The sequence below is a fragment of the Aythya fuligula genome, chromosome 7 (assembly GCF_009819795.1).
Source record: "Aythya fuligula isolate bAytFul2 chromosome 7, bAytFul2.pri, whole genome shotgun sequence".
Lineage (NCBI taxonomy): Eukaryota > Metazoa > Chordata > Aves > Anseriformes > Anatidae > Aythya > Aythya fuligula.
The window spans coordinates 25,418,350-25,434,864 of record NC_045565.1 but is presented as its reverse complement, the minus strand read 5'-3'; the positions used below and the strand labels follow the sequence as shown (position 1 = coordinate 25,434,864).

The 16,515-nt window shown below is 42.5% G+C and overlaps 1 protein-coding gene across 1 annotated transcript in view; it reads right to left on the bottom strand.

Annotated features, from left to right (window-relative positions):
- Window positions 1–7,184: 7,184 nt before the first annotated feature.
- CFAP58 (cilia and flagella associated protein 58) overlaps window positions 7,185–16,515 on the bottom strand; it is a 56,436-nt gene continuing 47,105 nt past the window's right edge. Inside the window, exons 16-18 of the mRNA XM_032191224.1 lie at window positions 13,667–13,786; window positions 12,007–12,140; window positions 7,185–7,908 (exon numbers count right to left, since the gene is read on the bottom strand). Of these exons, the coding sequence (XP_032047115.1) occupies window positions 7,788–7,908; window positions 12,007–12,140; window positions 13,667–13,786 (375 nt within the window). The 3' untranslated portion in view covers window positions 7,185–7,787. The remainder of the gene's footprint in view (window positions 7,909–12,006; window positions 12,141–13,666; window positions 13,787–16,515) is intronic.

Sequence of the window (16,515 nt, the reverse complement as noted above, 5' to 3'; positions counted from 1 at the left end):
TGTGAGCAAGTCAAAAAGGAAAAGTGCCTGGGGCCAGGATGCTCCGTGCAGGACCCAGCTCAGGTGCTGGCTGTGAGGCACCTCTCAGCTCTGCACCCCAAGGCAGGGAGGCCTTTCCTCGTGGCTGAAGGCCCAGAAGATTGTCAAAGAGGCACAGGGATCCCACACAGCTTGAACCTGTGTCTGAGTGACCCCACCACGGGCTGGGCAGAAGTCACCTCATGCTTCCTGAGGCGCACTGCAGGTCCCTCTCCTGAGTAGGGTTACAGGGTCTGTGTGGTGGTGCTGGCCCCCTTCCTTGTCTGGATTTAGAAGGTTCCAGAGCCTTACAGGCCTCCATGGCTGGCGCCACATGTGCTCCCTAACACCCAAAGGATCACTCAGCCAAAGGACAGTGGGTGCACAGGTTTCCCCAGGCACCCTGAAGGGCAGATAAAGCTCAGGTTTTGAAGATGCACCAGGCCAGATGGGACACTAGGAAAGTCCCTGACCCGTGACTGAACACATCACCCTGCAGGGCTGCTCAAGTGCTTGGCCATAGCCTGGTGGACAATTTGGTGGCACTGGGATGCTGTGGTCCTAGACAAGAGCCATCTTCTGAGCTGGCAGCGAGGAGCTGGGGGAGAGGAGAGGGGCACCCCCCATGTCAGCAGCCCAGGCATGGGACATGGGGTGGCAATGGGGAAACGGAGCTGCCAGAGCAATGAAATAAGTAGGTAAAGAAAGCAAGGCCTCAGCTTCAAAACTGGGTCAAAGTCCAGCAGAAATCCACAAGCTGCCAGCAAAGGAAACAGGCAGGGAGATGTCCCGGGCAGCATGTGGCTTCAGGAGTGTGCTGCTAGCTTGCAATAAAGCAGATAGGGGGAAAAAAAATCCCTCAGCCTGAAGTAAATTATAAGACACATCCCCCGAGAGCACAAGGTGAAGCTCTTGATCAGACAAGTGATGCTGGCATGTAATTCCCCGTGATAGCGCCTGATCTGAATTTTAGTGCTTGTGAAGGGTGCGTGACTGACAGCTCTGAAACCGCAGTCAGCTGGAGCACAGCGCCTGGCCCTGGGCACGAGCATCCCAAACCAGCATCCCACTGTGGGGAGAGGCTGCAGGGCTGGGTGGGAGCACAGTGCTCAGCCCCTGCTGCCCCCAGGCCTCACAGCAGAGCCAGGCACACGGGGGCAGCTGGTGCCTTATGGGGACAGCCACCTGCCCCCTTGGAGAGGGGCAGAAGTCAGGTCTGCCACAGAAATGAGGTCTCCCCAGGGGTTACAAAATACAGCATCTTGCCCACAGACCCTGTCATTTTAACCAACTGCCCTGTATCACAAGGGTGGAATAGGAGCTGTGGAGATGAAGGGGAATAAGTGTTCAAACACTGCCTCACTACCAACAAAATAATCACTCACACAACCATCCTCCCTCAGTGCCTGATCAGGATCCTCCAGGGGTCTCCACAGCTAGGCCAGCCAGAAACCCCACCACAACAGCCTCCAGACTCCCATAAGACAGAAATGCCTCATTTCTGAGGACAACCCCAACGTATCCATCCAGAGCATCAGGCTGCTCATCCTGTATGACTGACCAGAGGACAGCAATTGGCATGGGAATGGTTTGTTTGCCATCAAGGTTCAATATTAACACTAAAGATTCAAGAAAAGAAAAAAAAAATAAAAATCAGACTTAGATCCAGTGAGTACACATCAGATTAAAAGCAAAGGAGGAATTGCACCTGATTAGATGCAAATGGAAATACGCTAAATCCTCAGCTAATGTACTCAAGCAGAGATCTGTTGACTTGTGTAACTGAAGTTCACTTAATTGCTCACTCCTTGCAGTTAATACGCATGGCTCTGACACGTCTGCTGCTCTGCATACCAATCGAGACACCCAGTTCTGCAACAAGAACAACAGGATCCACTCCAAAACCAAACTAAAACAGAGGCTGCTTTAAGGAATTTGGAGGAGAACTTTGGCAAGAAAAACTTACTGTTGAAGCTGTTCCAAATTCGTGACTGGTGCAAGCACCAGGACTTAGCAAATAGCTCACAACTAAGCAAATAAAGCATCGCAGGGCTAATAAAGAAGGCTGGTCTGAGACATTTCATGTCTTCCTGTCTTTTTCCTCTACAGCTTCTGAATCAGCAAGGGACCTGGTAATTTCTAGAAGACTTTTTGTACACTCTGTTAAAATAAAACTCCAGTGATGAGTTTTCCTAACCTGCCAGGAGGGAATACATCCGAACGATAACACAGAAATCACAAGGGATGAGGCAGCTCAAACAGAGACTCGGAAATGAGAAAGCATATTGCCTGGCCAGCCCCAGCTAGGGCTGCTCACCCTTTGTGTAAGGGGCTGCGAGGGGGCACAGGTTTGCAGTGCAAAAAAAAGCAGTTCTGGGGATGCTCGCAGAGTTGCGAGTTACCACCCTTCAGGATAAATGTGGGAATTGAATGCGTGTTTGCTCCTGGCGTGCCCTGATTGCAAGGCAGAGCAGGTCTGTTTAAACTGCTGCTTCGGGCACCTTTTCATTTATTGTGACAAAGCTGGTTTAAGCAAACATGTTTTACCCTGCAATTGGGGCCAGCGAGGAACGTGCCTGTGGTCAGTTCCTGCTGCTCAGCTGCCACAGGAGAACTTCTGGCATCACTGCTTTTGATTACACAGATGTCAGAGTGGTCCCAGAAAGTTGTGGTTCCCCATGGCAGCTGGGCACAGCACTTGGAAATAAATATAAATTTTTTAAAAAGTTAAATAAACCATGCATTTTTCCTCCAGAAATGCTCTGTACTGGAGATAAAGTTTCAGGGTGTTCCTGAGGAGGCAAGATAGCAGATGCTGACCACTTTTTTCTTTTAAGGTGAGAAATTAGATGTAGGTTAATTGCCTACATTTCAGCACCAATACCGAATACATCTCTCCCCTACTATTTTTGTAGCTATCACCCTGCAGCCCACAGATCTGAGGGAGGCTGAGCTATCCCAATGTTTTGCCACTACACAAACATGCCCTGTTTCTACAGGCACACTCGGAAAATTAAGAGGGAGCAACAAAAGTTGCAAACACATACTTAACTTGAAGTGCATTCAAACCCCATGTAGAGATTCTCATTTCAGATTAAAATGGCTTTAAATTACTGCTACTTAGTCTTCTGCCAAGAAAAAGCCCTGAAAAATGGTGCTTGCTGTGAAGAATTGGAAAGTTTAAATAGTCAGGGCTGACTGAAAGCACAATTGCTGCATCCACCTCACACCTGGGCAGATTAAAGTGCTCACCAAAAGAAAAGGAGGCTCCTCCAGGGTGGCCAGGTGAGCACAGATACGCCAAGATCCAGCTTGCAAAACTAAGAGCCTTTAAAACCACTCTTCCACCTTCTTTTCTCTCTGGATGTCAGGCAAGCTGATGATCTCACAAATACCATATTTGTGAAATCCCATTAGCCCAGCACCTCTCTCAGCTCCCAACACCTCTAATCCCATAGACAGGAGATCACCGCAGGCAGGTCCCCAGCCTCAGCCACATACAGCACAGCCTGCAGATCCTGCCCTGAGCCTTCACACCCACACATGCCATGGGCACAGCTTCACCTTTTTGGGAAGAGAAGCTCCTCAAGCAAGCCTATGGGACTGTACCGGGACAGCATTCTGCATGCTGAACAGCAGGAGGAGCCAGGCTGGTCTGCATGGGGCTGCTTAAAAACTAGGCGAGTGGAGAAGAGAAAGAGCATCAGGATCAAAGCTACTGCTTTTAGAAACAAACTAAAAATACACTCTGCTAGTGGGGATAGCACAACAGCTGAACCACCTGCTAGGGAAATAATACTCAACCGCTCAAGTGCCTAAATGCAAACACACATGATTTAGAGACTCTAATTTGGATAAAGATAGTTGGGATGAGCCAGCTTCCAAGAAACACCCGTAATGTTTCCAAAAAAAAGTGGCAGATACTGGTTTTGCTGCCCAACTGGTTTTGCTTTTTAACTCCCCTACAAACTTCATCCTCTCATAACTTTATCTAGGGGATAAGGAGTAAATCCAGGACCTATTTCTCTCTCCTCTTTCCTGCAGCTTACTTGAGGCACAACAGCATCACTTTAACACAAAGATACAATACAGCAGCCTGAGATGAAGGCACGAAGGACTCACACAGTTACTGCCAACCCACCTGCAGACAGACAGGGCTCCGGGACACGCAGCCAAGCAGCTCTGAGGTGGCTCCTCACACACAGCAGCCAGGCAGCAGGGTTCCCAGCACCTGGAGCCCCCCTTATCGCACAGCCCACCCCTCTCCATCCTGCAGCAGTAGCTCACACTTCTAATCTACTTATAAAGATAGCACTAAAGCTGTTTTTCTGTCCTGCTGCTGGGTGCTCCAGGAGAGCAGCAGGGCTGGGCTCGTTAAATGGAGCCCCTGGGCCCTGGTGAGGCTGGTCAGGCCCATTAAGGCCAATTAGTGCCCCAGGACCTGCTGCTCCACTCAGGGCAATCCCTCTGCCCTGCCGTGTTAGTAAAAGCTCCTGCCTGCAGGTGCCAAGTCCTTACTTTCTCCCAGCCTGCCTTAGACCTGGAGTTTGTGGCTCTCAACACAACGAAGCTGAGCTGTGACCTGTTCTTCACCGCTGTTCACTCAAGGGCTTCCCCAGTTTATAGCAGCAGGACGTGTTAGTGGGTGTGTGGCACGTGCTCACGTTGCTCTCAGTCCACAACCTGAGGGTAAAGGAAGGCTTCGTGTGCTGTCAGGCCTAACAGGTGATCCCAGAAGGGTTGTGCGAGCCTTTGAATGGATGGCTCAGTGTACAGCTTATTGGTTTTGTCACGTTTAAATAATGTGCTGAAAACACACCTGCTAGAGAAGATCAGTAACATGGGAAGTTACTTAAAATATTGTCTACATATTGCAAATGAACACATAACTTTGCTTACTGAAAAAGGTGCCAGGATAGATTTACTGTGCGAACTACTACAGCTTCAATCCAAACCAATTAAAGTCAAGAAAGATTTCTTTTAACTTAGCTGCTATGGATCATAGCCCTTCGTCTTCATCTTTTCACATATCTTTGCAGGAACCTGAAGTTAAAGATACCCTTGCTCCTTCTAGGCTTCCATCTTGCATGGATGGGAATTCAATTAATATCAATCTGCAACACAACTTTGAGAAGCACTTCAGAGCTGCTGCTCACAATGCAGAAGTGACTGAACAAATGATACTCTCATTAACACTCTGCCTTTCCCTGCTGTGCGAGCCACATCCTTGAACACTAAAAGCGCCACTGCATCAGCTGGGTTCACAGGCATCCAGAGAGATTTTTCAGGCTCCTGACTTTTATAGACCAGGGGGGTGGATTTGGTGTGCTTTAATCCCTTCTATTACATGAACTCAGAAATATTTTTGACTCTCTGGCACTATAAATCAAGCTGGCTGCAGTTATTCTATTCCTGATTATGCTGAAAGTTACTGGCAACAATTTGATGTCTTTATGTTCTTGTCTTTTTCCCCAAACTAACACGTGAATTTAGTTTCCCTGTAGTAAGTAAACAGTACAATAAAAGTGGAGGTAGCAGGCAATGCATTCAAATCTGGATGCCCAGAACTGTGGATGTCCACAAGAAAAGCTCCCCTACTTTGCAGGTGGTATTTCTTGCACTCGCTTCTTAGCTCTCCAGGCAGGAAGACCACACTGCATAAGAAAAGTATATTTATTTTCAATTCTTTTTGGTTGTTTTTTTTTGATTTTGGTTTTGTTTGTTTGTTTTTCACCTAGAAGATTAAGCACTTTTTCTTATGAAAAATTATTAGTGTTAATTCTTACAAATTAACTTAAATCTATACGTTAATATAGCTATATCTTACAAGTTAATTCACCTTTGCAAATCAGTAGGCAGACACTATTCCTCCCATTTTAGAGACTGGACAACTCAGATCAAGACCCAGCTGGGGATGGAGTGTCTGTCTTACTGTAAAAACAGATCACCCAATGTAACACAAGTTACTATTAAATACATCTAAAGATGGAAAAGAACCTGTTTTGTTAGCGTACTCACAAAAATTAGCGAACATATTCCATTTGCTTGGCTCCCCTTCCTTTGTTCTGACCTCTACTAGCCACCGTGACGGCTCGTCTTCTAAACCCTGACACCAAACAGAGGGAAAGATGTGCACAGCTGTGTTACCTCTGGCTGAGTTAGGGGCACGCTGCACGTCTCAGTGTGACAAACCAGTTGCTTCTCTGCAGTGTGATGGTGTTCTCGGAGAAAAACTGTCCCTCTCTTATTCATGTGAATTAATTAATGTGAATTTACTGATTTATTGCAGTACAAATTACTTCCCAGTGTCAGTAAGCATAGCAGAGTCCAGCTGTAGGCTGAATACCCAGGACCTTAACAAATACTGACTTTTAAAAGCATCAGTAAAACCTCCTTGGGATCCCATCAAACTCAAGCACCCATCAGTTATTCTCAATTATCCTAACTTTATAGTTAGGACATGTCAGATACACAAAAGACACGATTCAGACAGCATGACTGCCCTAAAATGATAACTTTGGAATAATGCACTTGACAGAGAAAAAGCAATAATAGTTATTTTGGGAACAAAAGAAAAATACAATGGATCTGATGACTAAGTGTTCTGGTCCCCTGTGCAAAAGGAAAGTAGATCCCTGTCGTATTTAACTTGATTCCTTTGAATTAAACACTTCCATTAAAAGTTTCCCACAGTAGCTTTAATATTTAATTATGTATTCCACCAAAGGAAAGAACAAAATCTTTGCAAAGGGTTTTTTGTGCATGTGAAATATTTATCAGCATATCTCTTTGGACAAGTATTTTTATCCCCCAGGCTGAGAAAGAGCTTCCATGTACAAATCAGTTTCAAAACATTTTATTTTACAGCTTGAAAGTTTTCTATACTTCAGCACCTCATGCCGTGACTTTGTTATTTCACTTGTTAATGAATGGTAATTAAATCTCTTTTGGCTGAAAAGGTTGGAGGGCTCCCGCTGTATTACAAAAACAATTTCTGAAAGTTACAAAAATGCCCAAGTGTCTAGAAATTAAAGAGTAAAGTTTGCCATGTTTTGAGTCCAAGTTTAACTCACTAGGAAGGATTTATGTGGGAGAACAGCGTGTCCCAGTCAGTGTGCATAGCCTCCCCAGCCGAACAGACATAATTATGTCACTGCGTCTATCAGAGTAAACAGAATCTCAGTCTTAATAATGCACATTGCAGCCACGAGCTTCCTTGATCTTACAAAAAACTGTAGCAAACACTGAATAAACCAAATTATATACTACCTGCACAAAGAACTGGTACATGTGTACATCTAAGTAAAGAGTTGTTAATTTTGCATTTGCTCAGTAGGGCTTGGAACATCAGCTTATTAATTTTTCTTTTCTGTTTTCTCATTTCTTTCAGGTGCTTTTTACTTAGAGGATAAATGAAGTGAGTGCTTACAACAGAGGTAGATAAAGGGGAAACAGCTCTACATATTAAGGCATTTTGTGGTGTTACTGTGCTTAATAAAGAGAGACAGTGTTGAGAAAAAAAATCAGCATGGTCTCCACTATTCACTTCCACCAGGACAGGATTCAGATGGCACCACATAGGCAGATTTGGTCCACTGTTTCTAAACCAAAAGTAGGTTAATTCTAACACAAAATGCCGTTTTCTGAAAGCAATAGAGTGATTTCAGAATGAAAGTTGATTCTGAATTTCTTTCTCAGTTCTAGTTTGTCAAACAGCCTGGCACAGAGTTTAGCAAGAAACCGGAGAAGGGAATGGGGTAAGTCCATTGCTAAGCTGTGACTCGGGGAAGGGGTCTGCTGAGAGCAAAGCCCCCTCCAGTGAAGCGAGGAACATCAGGCTTGCGGTGTGGAAACTCAGATTCCATTTCAGCCAAGGATCGCTCCTTCTCCCTTGAAACAGAAACAAAGAAAAAGAGAATACATTTTTCATTCTGTTGCCCAGCGATGTTTACAAACGAAGGAAATCTGTGTCCTCCAAAGTTTCTTTGATGCAATCGTGTATCAAGAGATCATTAAAAATTCGTTGATTAAAGCCTGTTAGGCTAAACCGACACGACTAGGTGTCTATTTGGATCTAATTACAAGACTACTGATGATTTTTGGAATTATTTAAAATCAGAAATAAATGAGCTTAGTGCCACTCCCCAAAATGGTCAGAGCACCTCATTAGAGCAAGTTTGTACATGAGCTCCGTGACTTCAGATTTCTAATTATCAACCCATTCTAGCAAGTATACATTTGTTTTCAAACAAACAGCTGCATTCATCAAAGGCTCAACGTGGAGATACTTTTTCTTTGTTGAATTTTAATGAATAAATAGCATTATCTGTCTTTCTGTTTTAACAAAGTTCTAGTGATAATTACCCTGCCTGTGACATTTGCAGAAAAATTAACACTATGCTGTGGGCGCCCCGATGGCCCCAGGAAGTTGCTCTTTCTGAGGATCCAGGAAGGCTTGAATTTGTTGGCCTTAAGAGGAGGGAACAAGGGTTAGCTGGTGCCTCTCTAATGAGGTTTGTGAGGCAAGCACAGCAGAACATATACAAAGGGCAGTATTTCAGGCTCACTGTGATACACCTGGAGGTTTCAGAAACAGGCCCAAAGATATTTAAAATTAACAAAGTGGAGCTTTGCGATGTAGTAGTTTATCACAACAGTAGACGTCTCAAGGCTTTACACAGAAGGCCAGTACCATTACTTTTATTTTACAGTCACCGAGACTGAGACAAAAATGTGAGTGCAACCAGGCTCTCACAAACTCTATCCTTGTCACATTAGCACCCTTACTCAGTCCCCAGTGAGGGAGGAAAAAACACCCCCTGGAATTAATAGTTTGTCTCTAAAAATTACTGTCTGTGCAGGGAGAGGAGGAAGTTCAGAGAAACCCTGTAGGAGGACTAGTTATGCCTCTTTTTCCAAATTTAACTCATATGGAGGTGGGAGAATAGGCAGAAGATGGCTCAGATGAACATAGCCATGAAAACCATTTGTACGTGTTTTTAATTACATCAGTACAGCACTAATGGGCATGCCAGCTGACAGCGCTACGAGCTAACATGCTACATTTAGATGGCTCGTCCTATCCCACTGTTGGGCTTCCAACTTTGGTGAGAGAAAATGATCCAGAGACCATGCTCATTCTGACCTCATTGCTCCCATGGAGACACCCAACAGATGTGCTCATCAATATGGAAAATTCTGTACAGCAGAACACTGTGATATATTATGTAGAATTAATGTGCAAGTAGCCATGTGATAAGCTCCCAGCTACTACTGACATTCTTCAGAGCAGTTATTTACATAGGTAGGATTTCAGGATGAGGTCTCTGATGTGGATTTAAGCTTTGTCTTTTCTCACCAGTCCTTACAAAGATCAAACTGGAACCCTAGTGCTAGAAGCAATTAGAAAAATTAACGAAGCAGAAAGGGTACAAGACTCAGAAGGAGAAAATGGAAAAAATGGAAAGGGTGAGGAAAAGAAAGCCTAAGACATCTAGAAAAGATAACATTTGGAATCCAAAAGAAGAAAAATATTTTAAATTCACACCCAAAGTCTGAAACAAGGCATTTTCAGCCTGAACACAAAACAAGGCTAAATTCCTGTTGTCACTCATTATATTCCTTTAGCATCCCATGGCAAGCTGCATTAATTCAATATCAAGACTTTAAATCAAAAACCAGAACTGTCTTGTGCAAATCAATAAAAGCTTTAGATGATACCTTTGAGTGAGGTTATCTGAGAGCATTAATTCTCTTTCATACCAGTGTAGTCAATAATTCTGCTAATGCTATCGTCCCGACAGGATCCTCTTTTTATTAGCAAAAGTAGACACATTTATTTCAGACATGATGTTAACATTAGCCAGCGTGATGGAGATCAAGTCAGTGGTTTTGTCTCAGCTGGGATTCAGAGCAACCTGAGATTGTAAGAATCAACTGCCCCTGACTCTTTAAATAGCATCTGCACGCCCAGCTGTGCCTGGACTGCTCAGTCTGAGGCGGGGATGATGCGGCATGGCTGCGTGTCAGGGGCAAAGCACTCCTTGGGGACGGGTCTGGCTGCAGAACAAGCTCTTTATTGCAGAAAGCAAAAGACATGTCATGCACGATTGGCAGTTTGGCGAAGGAAGGCAGCACAACAAGGTTGTTTCCTTTGTACTGCTGTTGGGCAATGCGAAGAGGAGTCTCGAGGTTACAGAACCACGGCTGGTATGCCCATTTTTGCCTTGGGGAGCACACTGTCTTTCAAAGGAGGTTGTGGCCCAACAGTTTTCTTCTGGGGAACAAAACCGTGAGGGCAGAGGAGAGCACAGACCCAGCACCTAGCGACCTCTCAGCTGCCACAGGCACAAAGAAAAGTGCAAGTCAAGCCTGGCAGCACAGCGCTGGTAGCTTCTGAGCCTCAGGTGGCAGCACTGAGATGTAGTTGCCCTGCAGAAGCACCAACAGCAGCACATGAATGTACTTCCTAAACACAGATATTAGAGAGACACCGTGCTCATAGGACTACAGCCACGTCCACAAGAAAAAAAACCTGATGAACTGCACTAACGACAGATATCACTACCCTGAACCTACAAACACTGCAATGAGCATGGCATTAATGGACCTGCATCACAACTTCCCATTCACTGTGTACAATTAACAGGCCGAGGTTCAGTCGCCACCACCTCGCACAATGTTTTTGTTTGCCTGAGAACAGTTATGGCCCTAACAAGTTGTTTTTCAATCGTTACGACAGGAATTAATTCCAGGTGCGATGTAACAACAAAACATGGGTGAATTTCTTCTCGTCTGGTGAACAGAAAGAAACATGATGTCAGGGTCCAAAATGGAAACATTAAAACTATTGTGAAGAGGATACTTAGCTGCTGGAAATGGATTATCAGGCATTATGGCAGCCTCACATATTGATCCTAAAGCTCCAGGAAGGCCATTAGCACTGCACAATTGTTGCTAATTCCAAACATGAAGGTAACATTATGCAATTTGCAGGGGGACAAAAGTCACTGTTTATCACTGGCTATTTCGCTAATTCAGTCATTGAAACTGTTTGCTGCCTGAAATATGACTAAGAAAGAAATAGATACTGTCAGCTTTGAATATATTCAGCAACACAGAGAATTGTTGGCTTTGGTGTGCCAGGAAGGGAGAGGATGGGGAAAGAAAGGGATGGAAAGACAAAAGGCATACACAGAAAAACTCGGTAAAACATCATATCATCTGATTGCACAAATCTAAGCAACTTCCTTTTAAGAGGAAAAGTCCCATAACTCCATTTTCATAAGTGACTAATAGTTTTGGTGTCCCAGACTGGAGATTCATTATCAGAATAGCCTCATCTCCCAGCCTCTGCAAATTAAGTCACTTTAATAGGCCACAAAATAGGCAACTAAGATCCGAGTCATTTTCTTTTCATCAAGAGGAGCAGCTGAATGCTCAGTTGCAGACTGAGGCTGGCAGGGAGGTACCACAAAGAGAGAGACAACTACCTACGAGGAAACTCTCCCCTCAAAAGGGTAAGACATCTGACAAACCCAGATTCAGTATTGCTCACTTTCCTCCATCAGCATGTAGGAAGGAAACAAAGTGGATGGGGAATGTTCTCTACAACCATTGGCAATGATATCTGCTGCCAGAAGGAGATAGTCATCAGGCAAAACTGCCACATTTTGGAAACAACAATGACATTGTTTTTAGTAATCTGTGTCTTCTGGGCACCTCCTCATTGGCATGAATAATTTAACTGGACTGGAGAATACCTCAGCAGTATCACTGCTGGATGTTCTTTACCTGACCACAGATCATGGTAAATCTAGACCAGACTGAAGTAATATAAATATAAACACCAGGAAAGTTAGGCAACAAAACTATACATCACCTCAGTCAAATTTGGATGTGTTCTGATCAAAAGGGTAAACCAGGTTTTTTTAAAAAAAGTCGGTTTATGCAGAAAGTTGTATAGACAAAACTGTTATTCTCCCATACTTGGCCTGTTGTTCCTTGCGTTTCTGAGCCAGATATTTCTTTTTCACATTCAGAAGCTCGTTGGCAAGCCTTTCAATTTCATATTTGTATTCTTGGCTCTGTGACTCATACATATTCAGTTCTGAGGACAAAACCTAACAAACAAAAGACAAAAAAAGCAGAAAAAGGAGATGTCAGTTTTGCTTCAACATAAATTAGTACTTTTATAAGCACTTTTGTCTTTCACATTTGACCACGTATGACATCACCATTTTCTACCACATTTCCATTTTCCATCGCGTTTCACTCAAACACCTCCACCCACTAAGGACAGTTTACAAATTTAAGGCTATGCAATTTAACTACAGTAAAAAATGTCAAATATGCCCCAGGCATTATGGGAATTATATTAATACATACATTAGCTCTTAATGTTCTGGGACACAGATCTAGGTGAAAACCCAAAATGAAGGGCTTAAAAATAATAATAATAATAATAATACAGGACTTTATTTAGTAATAATGGTCTTTATTCATAGGGATCCACTTTGTTACATGAAGTAATTAAATCCACAAGAGCAAAGTAGCACCAGGCAATGCAAATATGAATAAAATGCCACTTCCATTTGAATCAGTAAACTTTAAAGAAAGTAGGAGTACACATAGTATGTTTTCTTTCTTTAAGATGGAGAAAAACTTCACCTGGCACCACAAAATGACAAGCACACCAGTACACTACAGCGTACTATGCCTGAAATAAACAGTAGCAATTGAATGCATGATGGACAAACGGTAACCGTATGGAAAACTTCAAATCACATCCAGTTTAGCTAAACTTTGGCTTCTATTTTACATCTTATACATTGTTTTTCTTCTCCATGGAAAGCTAAGATTTGCATAACAGCCTCTTTGTTTCCTCAGGGCCCATCTGCTCCTGCATTTTTTTCCTCATGGTTAGTATAGACATGATTATGATGCAGTGAACAGGAGATGATGACTGCAACAGAGAAAGGAGCTGCAGAAGCAGATGAACTCCTGGGGAGACTGATCATTCATGCAGGCAAGAACAAGGGAAGATCAACTCGTGCTATCAAAGACTCAATTTTTAATATCATGCTCTCAAAGTTTTCTTCAAGATTCCTTCTGAATCAAGAAATTTTCACTTTTAGTGACAAGGGGTTAGGACAGGTTACTCTGGCCATCACCATAAAGTTTGCAAGTCTAATGTATATGTATGCATTCCAAGAGAAATAACAGTAATTTAAGACTGGATTCTCAATATATTCCCACTATCTTGTTAAAAAGAAAATGAAATGGTTTTGCTTATTAAAGATCTCAACAGTTTAAGGAAAGGGATGGAGAATAGCTTAATGGAAAACTGATGGTGTCACAGAATGTCTGTGCACAAGAAACATTTACAGCTTTGTGCTGTGCACACATTCTAATAAGACTTTTCTTCTGTTTTAATAAAATAAACAAATGTAATGTGGTAAAAAGATATTCTAATGCTATTGCTTCTCCCTTGGGGAGATGCAGAATTAGCTTTCTTTTCCTAATCTAATATACTAAGGCATGCACACTGATCATTGAAAATCTTCCTGAAACCTAGGTCTCCAGAATCACAAGTGAAGTTGTTCTGCAAACCTGGCAGCCCCTCAGCCAGAGAAAGGACATTTCTTACTTTCAGCTGTTTAGTCTTCTCTCGAAGAGTGTGCCGGTAGAGCTGCAACTGTTCTGCGGCTTCAGGTCCAGGCTGACGGGCCAAGACATGCTTCAATTCCACATATAGTTTTTCCTTTTCCTACAAAAAAAGACAGTTGTATAAGAACTTTCCCTTCTACTATAGCAGCAGCACAACCTGCAATGAAATCAACCGCACTGAAAAATGCAACTCAATCAAGAAGATATTTGCAGAAACAAATCTGCCTGTGTGTCAGTCTTTCCTTGCTAGCCATAAGGTATTTAAAGTTGTTGTGATAGCAGTGGGAGAGCTCATTAAGGGAAACATCCAGCTAGTTCGAACAACAAATGAAATACTCTTAAACACTGTCATCAGTGAGCACGCTTTACCACAGAGAACATAAAACAGGCCCTGGAAAAGTATCCAGGGGTGGGGAATTAATTACTAGTAACTGTGTTTATTCCAATTTTTCTTCTTATGAGCCACATCACCTTACATTAAGGGTCATAGCTTCACCCAACAGGAAGTGTTTAGCTATAAAAACGTCAGGTAAGGAAGGTACAAAAGAAATAACAACTTCTTCTACACAAAATCCTGCAAAGCACATATACATATACACAATACATATATTCATATATATATAAATCTTAACTGAGGGGAACCTCGGATAGGGAAGGAAAAGATGGATAGGAATAACTACGACTAGCACAACTACCACCAAGTAATTTTTCTTTGTCTTGTGTCTTCTTCATGTTGGATAAGAGAACTTGTTGGAGTGGGATATAACTGTGGCTGAATGGAAACCACACCGTGGATACACTTGCAGCTTTCTGTACTGAAAGGCTGCTTTGAACTGGGTTTTGAGGATGTACTTTTTTCCAGACTGAGGAATAAAGCACTGAAAAAGCCACCCACGTAGCTTTGCAGATTTCAATATTTTTAGTATCTACCGTGTCAGACTAAGATTGTTATTATTTAACATTATTTAGCAAGATCCGATCATTGTCTGGTACCTGGAGAGCTGAAGTGAAAAGGAGGGGTATTTGACTGGAAGTTGGTCTAGCAGACAAAAGATTTAACAGAAGATGACAAAAATGCCATGTTGGAGGTCGGCTATGTGATTATTTATACTGGCTTTGACAAAACCCCTTTTTGCTGGCATTTTATAAGTGCTGACTGCAACTCTTGCCCCAAATTTCTTCTGTTGGCGGGGGGAATTAAGCCATATAATATAGAATTTGACTTTGCTCAGTGAATATGTAAAATTCTGGGTATCCAGCATTCAGGCGCATAAGGTGTCCAGAGTTTTAGACCTTTGCAATTTCTGAAAACCATGCACTAACAGACCTGAAAATGAAAGCACTTCAAATCATAATTTACTTTTGCAAACCTCACCCTTACATTCTGCATGTGACTGAGGAAGAGCTCCTTATAAATTAAGTTGTTCACAGCTCGTCTCTGGAAAAATCAAAACCTCCTGAGACTCAGACTGTAGTTTGCATAGTGGCAAAAATTAAATTGAGAATTCACTCTCAGTGGAGAGTTATTGTGTCACTGCAAGTGGCTGCCACTACCACCTCTTCTTCCTCTGGATGCAAGATTTTACTGCAAGTTAAAAGCAGCAGCAAAAGAAAAATCTGCCTTGTCAAATCTGGCCAGTCAGTATTAACATTCCACCCCTGAATGTATCACAGATTTGTATTTTGGAACACTGTAACGGTAATTTGGATAAATATGGAGCAGTTGATGGATTGAAGGTCTTATGTGCAATTGTTTTCCAATTTATTTCTCTCCTAACCCTCTACAAGGGCCAACCAAGCTCTTCAAACATTGTGCAATGGTGTGTATAATAACCCCATTTAGAGACAAAGTGTGCAATTCTATTATAAGGAGAATCTATCTTATGCAGCAGAGACTCGTTAGCTTTCCGATGTATATTGTCTCCATAATCCAACAGAGGCAGAACCAGCTGTCTTATAATGCAGATCCTGTCCTTCCTTGCTAAGAACTGTCCATCTCTTTTACATCTAGTCAATTAATTCGCAACTGTGTTAAAAGCACCATATGTCAGCAAACATTGACAAAAAATCCTGGGTGCTTCCTTTCCTCATCAGCAAAAGTTTGTATGCACGGGTTGGTATTTCTATACTTTGTCATTTTATCCTAGGATGCAGACAAAAATCAATTAATTTCAATTAATTTTAAAACGGTAACCACCAGAGTATGTTAGTATATAAACTATTAGTTACAAAGTATTTGTGATGCTACCACCAAAAATGTATTCCTCAAAGCAGGTACTTTTATCTCAACCTACAAGAAATCAGAATGCCCAAAGAAAAGAAAAAGCACAAAATAATTTAAAATGTTGGCTTCAATAATACTCTAGCCCTATTGGAATGACAGACAATCTGTGCAATTCGTGTTACATGCAGATAGCTTAAAAATACCCAGATATCAGACATACCACAGGTATAGTAGAAAGACCTGCAGGGTTGTCCAGAGTAAGTGGGATGTATTCAAAAAAGCTTTCAGTTGTAGTGTGTGAATTAATACCCCCAGAAGATAGATCTACGTTGCTTTTTGGAATCAAATAAAATGCACGTGTGTTCCTTAACATCTCGGAGAGAGCCCAATGGTTCTCTCCAAGAAAACTGTAAGTCAGCAGTGATGAGTGGGGTGGCAGTAATGCAGTAATTCAAAAGCAATATCGTATTTTGTCCAAAGTAGAAGTCAGTAAACTCCATTTATTTCTGTTGGTGGCTGTGCGAATGAAGCTGGACCAAAAGCTACCTGAAATCCTGCACTCATTGTGCAGGAATAAATCAATGTGTTAAAGTTTGTGTAAGATA